The sequence below is a fragment of the Acanthisitta chloris genome, unplaced genomic scaffold, assembly GCF_000695815.1.
Source record: "Acanthisitta chloris isolate BGI_N310 unplaced genomic scaffold, ASM69581v1 scaffold20893, whole genome shotgun sequence".
Classification (NCBI taxonomy): domain Eukaryota; kingdom Metazoa; phylum Chordata; class Aves; order Passeriformes; family Acanthisittidae; genus Acanthisitta; species Acanthisitta chloris.
Window position 1 is genome coordinate 13,579 of NW_008665651.1, and position 11,168 is coordinate 24,746.

Here is an 11,168-nt window from a genome sequence, read left to right on the forward strand (position 1 = left end):
GGGAGGTAAACACAGCCTTGGGCTGGGAGTGGAGGGTAAGATTTCACCATGCAGAAACTCCCCAAAGGTCTCCCCTTGCCCTTGACGCTGCAGGGGAAACATGCTGGGCACAGCTATAGTGCCCACACAGCCCTCAGAGAGGTGCCCAGGGGAGGACAACCCATCTGGACCCATCCATGGCCCCATGGTTCCTCTTTCACCCCAGAGCTCCCGTGACCGATTTCACTTCTCCTCCCCCTGTCACCCCCAGCCTCTTAACGCTTTCCATTTCCCTTTTCTTCACTTCCCTTTTTGCTCCATTTTCCTGTTGGCTCTCGAGATATCAGTCCTACAGACTCCAAGGCCTTTGCACCCTCCTGTCAGCCCCTGTTTTTCACAGGGTGTCCACAGCCCCCTGCACCCACCCTTGGGTGCTGTCATGACCTAGCAGCATCGTGATGGGAAATTGAGGAAATCATGGAACGTGGAGGAGCTCAGCAGCATCATGGTTGTCTCCCCAGCCTCCTTCCTTCTCACTGGGCTTTGCAACCATCTGTCTCCCCCAAACCCCAAGTGCAGCTTAAGCTTCCATAGTTGGTGAAGGGGCTTTTGGCTTTCTTGTGCCACCACCTTCCCTTGGGATGCATGGACCTAGATCAGTTCAGGGAGCTTAGGGGTTAACAGAGATGTTCACACAGCCTGAAACCACTCAGGGAGCTTCTCTTCCTCCTGTTTTGTTGTTTGTGGGTTTTTTTCTTGCCTTCCCTTCCTCTTCCTCCCCTCCATCCTAATATCTCCTTAAAAATCCACCCAGAAAAACACAGACAGGCTCAGTCACCTGCTTTAGGTGACTGTGCTGTCACCCAGGGAGATGCCAGTGACCAAAGGAGCTGCTCAGCTTCAACCCAACCTGGCCAAAACCCTGTGATTCAGGTGGAAAGGAACAGACTGGGAGAAGCTCATAGGGAGCCCTGCACCTCAGTCCCATGTCCCATCACCCCAAGCATCCTGGGCTGGTTAGGACACCAAATTAAGACAAATACAAGCATTTCCTGTATTGAAAGTTCAGTACTTAGAGCTGACACAGAGTTTCTCCTTCAGTCAAACAACTTCTCATAGCTGTCAGTGGTGAGTGTGTGCCTTCACCACCTCCTGTTCCTCTGAGCCAGGTCAGGTGCTTTCCTGGCCCTGCTGGGGCACCTGAAGCAGCACAGCTGCAAGGAAAACACCAGCTCACTTTCAAGAAAGGTTTTGCCTGGGTATTTGCTGTTTCTACCCTGTTTCTGGGAGCACAGAGCCTGTCTGACTTCCCTGAGCATTTCCCCAGAGGATGCACAGGGGTTTGTGGGGCCTTGGTTCACTGAGCTGGGTTAAATCTTGGAGGAGGATGGAAGGAAATATAATCCCTCAAAACCATGGCATTGCCCAAGGATGGTGCTCAGTGAGCCCCTGTGGGATGGGGCTGCAGGCAGCATCCCTGGGAGGGCAGGAGCACAGGATAAACCTTCTTTTAGAGGTTTGGGGCAGTGGATGCTCAGTCCCCTTCTCTGTTCAGGTCTCTTCCTCTCCCCCAGGCCAAAATGAGGGATGAGCCAGAGAGCAGTGGCTCCATGGCCACCACCACAGGATTCCCCAAGGAAGGGACTGGAGCAAATCTCACTCTGAAGCCATTTCATCCTTGTGCCAAGTAGGGAGAAGTTTTGTCCACCCTTGACCTGGTCTTCCAGGTTCTCTTTGCAGCCTCTGTGCACAAGGGACTTTGCTCCAGAGGTGGGTGACAGGTGACACATGAGGAGCCCATCAGCATCCCCAGGAGGGCTGTGAGATGGGAACTGTCAGCACTGCCTGTGCCCAGTGCTGCAGCTGTCCCTGGTGCTCAGATAGGATTGCTGAGGCAGGGAGGGGAGCAGCCCTGTGGCAGCAGTTGCAAAACATCATGTTTTTCTTGAAAGCTCTGAGGTCTAAGCCACAAAAAACCCTACCAAGCCCTGAGCAGGGAGCGGATGCAGCCCAAGGTGGCACCTTTTGACTCAAGATAGGGCAAACCCAGAGACAGCAACACCTTAAAACCACAGGAAACCTTGAGAAGAGCAGAGGTGTCACATCACTGTCACGACCAGGCACAGGCAGCGTTTGGGGGTGGGAGCTGGTGCTAGAGCTGGCCCCTGGCAAGGATCAGGGTCCTGGCTGCACAGCCTTATGGCCCTTAAAGAACCTACAAAGCATCTTCAGGCTTTGGGTGGTGGTGAGAAGGGGACAGGGTATGTGGCTCATGGGGGACAGCATGTGTGCAGCCTCTCAGAGGTGACAGCCACAGCTATTGTCTGAAGAAGATTTGGTTTCAGCCTAGCCACTGACCCCTTCCTGGCTAGGTGGAAATATCTGGGGATAACATCACCCCAAGAAATAGAGAGAGAGCAGAAGGTCATACAGACCCTTACTCCTTGTCTGAGCATCTTCCTAATTTTGTGGAGCTTTCATCCACCTCTTCTGAGTCCTGCTCTGACCACTGCCCTTCCAGCAGCCCCACATCCTGCCTGCAGCCCCTGTTCCCTGCATGTGTGAGGTCCAACCCTGGGGACCAACACCCAGAGGGTCCCTCCTGGCTGAGCACATGGCTGCCATCCCACCACCCCATGTTCCTCCCACATCCCACCAGCACCATCAGCACCAAAACCAGAAGCCTTGGTGAGAAGTTGAGCTGGGAGGAAGACAAGGTTCTCCTGTGGGTACCACAGCAGCAAGAGCAAAATCAAACCCACTTGGTGTCAGTCTGGACTCATCCCCTGGTGGTCTCCATCCTGCTCAGGTCAGTGCTTTGGTGGGCACCAACCCTCCACCCAGCATCTGGCACCCATCCCTGGCTGCTCCTCACCTGTGTCCTGCATCAGTGTCTGACCCAACCCCAGCACTGCTCCCTGTCCCCAAAACTGGGCAGCACTGTCCCATCTCCAGTGGGGACTTGGAGTGGCCTTCTGACACCTCCCAAAAAGCAGCAAAGGACCACGATATGTGCAGGAGAGGACAGGACTGAGCCCTGTGGCAGGAAGAGAAGAGGACATCCCCAGGGTGCCCGAGGGGGACAGGTTGGGGGGGACCCCAGGAGGGCCCTGCTTGCACTCACCATGGTGTCCCTGCGTGCTGGCCCAGGGATGGGGTGTTCAGTGCTGCTGTCACCGAGGGCCCAGTGCCATCCCAACACACTTTTGTGTTTCTGCTGCAACTACAAATTGCAACTAATATTTTTTTCCTCCTCCCACTTCCTCATTTCGTACTGCTTTGCTGGGGGTGGGGAGGACAATGGTGGCTCTGCTGCCAGGGGACCTTGGGGTGGCTCTACTCAGGGTGTCCCCACCTCTGCTGCTGGTGCTGGGTGTCACTGACCTGGGTAAGCAGGAGGATGCTGCATAGACTCTGGCAGAGATGCTCAGAACCTCCTTAAAACCTTTCCCAGCACGATGACGGTTTGATGAGACCACTCTAGGGGTGGCCACTTGCTGCTGGAGGATGCTGAGCTTTGAGGTAGTTTTAGGTGCAAGATGGTTTTGGTTAGTGCTTTGTTTTTTTTCAGGTCTTTTGAATAAAAAAGGCCACACTTGAGGAGCAGAGAGAACCAACACGCTGCGGCAGGAAGCCAAGGCCTGAGCACAGCTCTCCACCACCATGTCCCCACTGTCACCTGAAGACACTTCTAGATCACAGAATCACAGATTGGTCAGGGTTGGAAGGGACCTTAAAGATCATCTTGTTCCAATGACCCTGCCATGGACAGGGACACCTTCCCCTAGATCAGGTTGCTCAGAGCCCCATCCAACTTGGCATGAATATGTACAATGCTGACTGCATGAAACTGCATGCACAAAATGAAAAGTCTCCTATGATGGGGAAAACAGCAAGAGAAAGTGTGTGTGCATTAGCCCCACCTCCCCCTTGCCCTGTCCCTCCATCCCTTGTCCCAAGTCCCTCTCCAGCTCTCTTGGAGCCTCTTTAAGCTCTGGAAGGGTCTCTAAAGTCTCCCCTGGAGCCTTCTCTTCTCCAGGCTGAACACCCCATCTCTCCCAGCCTGGATCTGGTGCTGTGGCCTCCTCTGAACTCACTCCAGCAGCTCCACATCCTGCTGTTTGAGGCCCCACAGCTGGATACAGCACTGCACATGGGGTCTCACAAGAGCAGAGCAGAGGGGTAGAATCACCTCCCTTGACCTGCTGGCCTAGATCAGCATTACCAACACAGAGTCTGTTCCTATGTGCCCCACAGCAGCTCTGGGTGAACCTCCACCTCTCTGACCCACTCCAGTCACTTGGGCTGCAGGGAAAACCCTCTCTTGCTTCCAAACCTCTCCAGTGTGAGCACAAGGATTGTGGTGGTGTGGGTGATTCAGAGCTCAGGCTCAAAAAACACAAGAGGGACCAGAAGCTGTGCCCGGGATCGTAGCTACTCCTTTATTATAAATCATGCTGTTACGTCGCTCCTCCTCAGAGTTAGTATGTTAAACATTTTTCATTATATATATATCTATATAAAAAGGTGAAAACACCCCCTCCCCTCACCAAAATGTCAGAACAGAGCATGGCACCAGGAAGGAAGACAAATGAGGGCCCTCTCGACAGCCAGGCAGGGGTTGCTGAGCACCAGAGAAGCTGCAATCAGCTGAGGAGTGGGTGAAAATAATGGTACAGATGGTAGAGTAACACATGGATGCTGGCAGGGTGGAGAGGTTTGCTCTGGGAAAGAGGGCTGTCCCCTCCCTGCACCACCCAGATGACCCCAAAGGAACAGAACATGGCTTTGGACAAGATTTCCCATCTTTGATTGCAGAAAGGCCTGAAAATCATGATAATAATAACAAAACTGATAACAAAAAGCACATGCTTTGGAGATTTGAAGTTCAGGTCTCCTTGGCAGCTGCAGTGGCCCATGGAGAAGAGATGTATTTGCTCAGCTTTGGCCAGGTGACCTGGAGGAATCTCAAGCCTGCTCTTTTCCCATCACTGGAGGTCTCCTGTGGCAGAGGAGTGGGTGACACTGGGATTGGCACCCTGAGGCCACAGTGGCATGTGGCCAGGCTGCCTTTGGGGGCAAAGCACCTTTTGGAGACTAAGCACCTTTTGGAGGCTAAGCACCTTTTGGAAGTAAAGCACCTTTTGGAGGCAAAGTAGCTGCAGAGGCTGTGGTATTTGCTGGGCAAGGCCCTGCCAGGACCAGGCAGGCTGGTCCTGAGTTATGGCCATGGGGACACTGTGACAGGACAGTTCTTGTCCTGCATCCTCCTTTGCTTTGCCCCCTGCAGCCTGGCACAGCCTCGATGCCCATTAAGTGATTGCAACCCCGAGAATGCCTCAGCCCTGACCTCAGCTCATGCTTTGAGGTGTTTCTGGAATAAAGAAATGGTCATAAGTGACAAGGGCTTTAAGGAAAAATAGGGGAACACCCCAATCAAAGTAGGTTTGATGTGAGAGTTTGGGTTACCCCCTCTCCCAGTTAAACTGTGCCACTGCTCTGCTCATGGAGTGACCTGCTCCCTGTCCCCTGCTGCATGTCCCAAGGTGACAGGATGCAAACCAAGAAAAAAATCCTGCTCCAGCCCCACTCTTCACAGCAGCTCATCTTCATCCATCACCCAGAAGCCACAAGCCACACTTGTCACCCACGGCACCTGAAACCTCCTCCCTGTCCCCTCTGGGATTCCAGGGGAATGGCAGCAGCCCCTGGCATGCTCAGGCTCCCAGGGACACCCCACTGTGGACCATGGTGCTCAAGACACGGGCACAGAACAGGATGAGGCAGGAGCAGGGCAAGTAGTTCTGCTTCCCTCGGTGGCTCTCGGCGCCTGCAGGACCTGTGTCCACTACTAATAAATAACAACATCAGAATTTCAAGTAAAGTCCCTGCTGCCACTCTCTGCCCAGCTTCCTCCTCTTCCCACTGCTCATCCATAGGCTCCATCACACCAGGCTGTGGGGGGGGCTGCAGCAGCTGGCAGTGGTTTAACTGGGAACATGCCATTGTGAAGCTTGGGGGCGAAGGGTGCATGTCTGTGGGGGACGGGTTTGGGTGACGCCAGCTCCCACTGGAAGCACAACCAGTGTCTGTGTTGGGCCCAGGGGACATTCCCAGGGCAGAGAGGAAGGGCACAGCTCGGTGGCCCTCCGGCGTAGCTTTTGCCTTCCAGTTTTCCCACGGGGGTCAGGCTGTGTCCCTAGTGCCCCTGGCATGTTTTACAGCACATCTGTCGGAAATAGGTCCGGCTGCAGAACTTGAACTTCAGGACGAGTGGGCAGTAGGCCACCTTGTTCACATCCTTGCACTCTGGATGGGTGACAGAGGGAAGGAAGCAGGGTTAGAGCTGCCTCAGGGTGAGGAGACCCCAGTGTTCAGCTCCTGGGGGAGTTCTTGCCAGGAAGCTGCAAGATGCAGCCATGATGAAGAAGTTACTGCGAACCTCATTACTGAAAGCTTCTCTTTGCCTAAGTGCAGTTACTTCATTTCTTAGATCATGGCATGCCAGGTTGGCCTGGGATCAGAGGGGACAGCAACAGCTCACAGAATCCCAGAATAACCATTGGGTTGGAAGGGACCTTCAAGCTCATCTTGTTCCAACTGCCCTGCCATGGGCAGGGCCACCTTCCACTAGACCAGGATGCTCCACAACCCATCCAACATTTCCAGGGATGGGGTCTCCTCACCTAGAGCACACCTTGGGCTGTGGTGGCTCTGATGTCCCTGCACCAAGCAGCCTCTGAGCTGGCAGTGCCCCACATTTCCCTCCACAGAGACCCTGCTGCCCTCACCTTCAGGGTTGTCTGTAGGTCCTGACTCACACTTGGTCTCACACTGCTGCATTCCAGGTGGCTGCAGGGTCTCCACACAGTCACTGGATGGCTGCCCAGTGTGAGCCAGGCACTGGACGGATCTTCTTTGCTGGCCAAGGCCACACTGGGCAGAACACTGTGGGGACAGCATAGAAGAAGCTGCAGAGTCTGCCACAGCTTTAGTAACATGGGGAGAGGGGGCACAGGTTGGGGTTAGGAGGTGCAAAGGGGGCTGGATGTGGTTATCCTTTCCCTCCCCAGCAGCTGCAGAACTTCATGGCATGGCTGGGTGCAGTGGCCATGCTCCCAAAAAGCTTTGAACCTCCAGGACTCAGTAAGGATTTTTCCATCCAGCTCTAAATAACTGCCCTTTTCCAGGCCTCCTGTACCCTGATGTCACCCTGCAGAGCAAGGGGTGTCAGAGACAAGGCAAGACTGTCAGCATCACCCTGATGGGCTGTGGTAGGGGGAGTAGCAATGGCCCCACTTGCAGCTGGGTCACCTCTGCAGCCTGTCACTTCAATTGCTCCCCAACCTCACTGCCCTGCTGCCCCACAGGTACACCCTGCTAAGCCCAAGAGATTCCCTGAGTCAGCTGTGCCCTTGGGCCACCATCACAACAGCCTCCTGAGCCAAGAGGGGACAAAGAGCACCACCACAGAGTCCTGTTGCCCCCCAGATAGTTGTGGTGGCCATAGGAGGTTTGCTGGCTGGTAAAAGCCTGATGTGCACTAGGATTTGAGGGGCTGAGGAGGTGGAGGTTTCTGCAATGCTCCTGTCAGAAGGACTGTCCCTACCTCTCCCCACTCGCCAGTGACCCAGCGGGGCGGTGGGCAGCGCCGCAGGTTGCACCTCATGCTGGTGGGGGGTTTGGAGCCCTCGTGGCACTGGGAGGTGGGCAGAGTTGCACTGTGGTCACCACTCTTGCAGAGGACGATGCGGTGGCGGAAGCCTGGTCCACAGTTTGGGGTGCACTGCAGAGAGAGGACGTGTGGTCAGGGTGTTTGGCAAGGAGCAGAGAGAGGCAGCTCTGGCTCTCCACCTGTGCTCCTCCTTTGCCTGTCTCCTGAGCTACAAGACCATTCCCCACATTACACTCTCCATTGGCAGCAGCCAACACTGGTGCTCTGACCTGGTGATTGACAGAGTCCTCCTATGGACCAGTGTCCTCAGAGAGCTGAAGAGTATTGTGAATCACAGAATGCCCTGAGCTGGAAGTGACCCATGAGGATCATCAATCCAACTCCTGGCCCTGCACAGGACACCCCAACGATCCACCCTGTGCCTGAGAGCATTGGGCAAACACTCCTGGAGCTCTGTCAGCCTTGGGGCTGTGACCACTGCCCTGGGGAGCTGTTCAGTGCCCAAACACCTCTGGGGGATGAACCTTGTCCTGATATCTAACCTAACCCTGTTCCAGTGCCCAAACACCTCTGGGGGAAGAACCTTGTCCTGATCTCCAACCTAACCCTGTTCAGTGCCCAAACACCTCTGGGGGAAGAACCTTTTCCTAATATTCATCCCAAATCCCCTGACACAGCTCCAGCCATTCCCTTGGGACCCTTCCCTGGTCCCAGAGAGCAGAGCTCAGTGCCTGCCCCTCTGCCTCCCCTTGTGATTTGCTGCAGACCCTGTTGAGTCTCCTCTCAGTCTTCTCTGCTCCAGCTGAACAGACCAAATGTCCTCAGTCACTCCTCAGACCCTTCTCCTGATGACCCTTCCTCAGCTCCGTGTCCCTCCTTTGGCACTTACCTCTGACCAGTCCAGGGCAACCCACTCTGGAGGGCACGTCTGGTTGTTGCATGGCTCAAGCATTTTTGGCCGTGGGTGGGAGCAAGAAGCATCATCCAAGGTCTTGTCATCAGTGGCAGAGATCTTACGCTTGCAGAAGACGCTGCGTGTGCGGACGCCTTCATTGCAGCTTCGGCTGCATTCCGACCAGTTCCCAATCACCCACCTGGAGACAGGTCAAACAGCAAAGCTTAGGAGGGGCATGGTGGGCCAGACTTGCCTCTGTACTCCTGCACACAGTCCTAGTCCTACTCTGCCCACAGCCTCCCAGGCAGCTCTGGTTGAACCACAGAGCTCCTCCACATCACCCCCTTCCCTTCAAGAGAGTGGCAAGGACAGGCAGAGAGGGGCTGGACCAATTTCTGGGGGAACTCACTAAGTATCTGATGCACAGAGGAGAAAACTCCCCCCTATACCCCAGCAGAGCTGCTCCAGCCAGGCTGTGTCACCCTGTGGGTGCTGTGATGGACAGCTCTGGCTAGGGAATGGCAGAGAGGGGGGAATTTCACCCTCTTCCATATTATTTTTTCCAGCCTTACTCCCCCCATCTGCTCCACCCATGGTACTCACGCTGGGGGACATGGTTCGGTATTGCACGACCTCTGCCGCTCGGATAGTTTGGTTTCAGAGTTACAGAAATGGTTGGAGACGATTGAGCCATCGGAAAGTTTCTTGCATACCACAGACTGGATCTGGCTGCCTGCCAAGGGGAAGAGGAAAAAGAGGAGGATTCTGAGGTTTGTGGCAAGCCAGGCTGTGGGTACCAGCCCCACAGCTCTGCTCCTATGGAGACGATGTGATGGAGCAGCCACTTGTCCCTGGCACATCAAGCCTGAACATCTCTATTCATAACCAAGGCCTCCCCTGTCTCTGGCATCTCCAGTCAAAAATGGATGGTGTGAAATGATTGTGTCAATGCCTGGACATGGCACTTTGTGCTCTGGTCTCGTTGTCAAGGTGGTGATCAGTCAAAGGTTGGACTTGATGATCTTGGAGGTCTTTTCCAACCTGAATGATTCTGATTTCTAGGGCTCACCAGCAGGACATGTCAGACAATGGAAGACCAAAGCATTCTAAAGATCTCATCCTCAGACAGACCTGTTCTAATGTTGGCCTTGTGACACTTTCTGGGGGGAATAGCTGAAACAAGAAGGGACAACACTTGTTCAAGGTCTAGCACACAAGACCAGGTCAGGGCCTTGAGCTTTAAGCAAAGAACATTATTAAGCCATGCTGATATCTGTGCACTGTCTCATGTGGCCCAGACACAGCATGTGGGAGCCACAGGAGTGCAGACATGTGTCCCTCCAAACCAAGACAGGGTCAAACCTCACCCCCTGCACACAGCACTGAGCATTTGGTCCATGGGGTGTAGTGCCAGGAATACTGATTGGAGCCATCTCTGCCAATGGGTGCGTTGAACTTGTACCGGATCCCCTGCAGCTCCGTCCTCACAAGCACCTGTGGAGAAAGGCACCACTGATGTCCAGCATGGCTGTGACCATCTGGATGGCATCCCACAACCTCTCCAAAATCCAGGGCAGCAGAAATCTTCCCTCCTTCCCTTTCCAGTTCCTCCCAGAATTGACACAGCAGCCCCCAGTGATGACGGTGGTGCAGCTATGATGATGACATGATCAGAGAACAAACTCCTGTGCACTCAAAGGTTGAATCATCACAAAGCCTGTCAGATTAGGAAGGGAGACCAGAAGATTTAGCCCGATTTACCTCTGAACTCTGTGTCCCTTTATTCCATACAGCAAGGACGGGGCTGATAGCTCCAATTCTCCTGTAGTTATAACAAGGTGTCTTTAGCCCTGACCAGGCCCATGAAGGAACTATTGTTACCAACCATGACAAAGAGGGTGATGTTGGTAGGTCCCAAGGCCTCCAGTGACTCGGGCTCCTCTGGGGATCTCCTGTAGTGGAATGTTGTGCCAGCGATGTCAAAGCGCCGGGGGGGATCGATGGAGAGCTTCCCATTGATGTAGTATTCACCACCCTCCCCTCTCAGTGCTGCAAGGACAGGGGGGAAAGGTTAGCACAAAGGCTGCACACACCTTTACCAGCTTCAGCCAGGTGCTTCTCATCTGCCAAGCTCAGAGCATTGCTACCATGAGGGTAAATAGTATCAGCTTCACCTTAGAGGGAGGGGATAGGTGGGGTCTGGGTCAGGTCACACAGAAAGTCACCAGCTGAGTGGGACCAAGGTACCCATCCTCTCATCTCAGCCTGCCCAGCACCTCCCTGCGGGAGGGTGATGCTGCAGGGAGCTCAGCCAGCTGCCTGGGGTGGTGCTGGGGACACCTGGCAGTGTGACAAGCTGTGGCCATGAAGCCAGGCTGAAATCCAGCTGTGCAAACTGGGTCTTGGCTGCTGAGGCTACTGGAGTCTGCTGGGGCGCCGAGCAGGGCTGTGCTTGCCCGGGCGAGTCGCTAGAGGGGGATCGGATCGCTCGCTCCTTCCCGACAGCATTCCCACGCTCTCCCTTCTCTCTCTGCCTCCAGCACTCTGGGAACAGCTCTGTGCCAGCCACCGGCACTCTGGGACCAGCTCTGTGCCACTCCTGCCCTCGCTGCTGGCAAC

At 54.7% G+C, this 11,168-nt stretch overlaps 1 protein-coding gene across 1 annotated transcript; it reads right to left on the minus strand.

Moving 5' to 3' along the window:
• Nucleotides 1-6,178: 6,178 nt before the first annotated feature.
• On the minus strand, nucleotides 6,179-10,598 carry ADAMTS10 (ADAM metallopeptidase with thrombospondin type 1 motif, 10; the record flags this gene model as incomplete). The annotated part of the gene is made up of 7 exons (XM_009071843.1): nucleotides 6,179-6,288; nucleotides 6,771-6,927; nucleotides 7,589-7,765; nucleotides 8,544-8,748; nucleotides 9,153-9,282; nucleotides 9,917-10,043; nucleotides 10,435-10,598. Coding segments are annotated over 7 exons (1,070 nt in total), but the record flags the coding sequence as incomplete, so codon positions are not given.
• Between the last annotated feature and the right edge of the window lie 570 nt (nucleotides 10,599-11,168).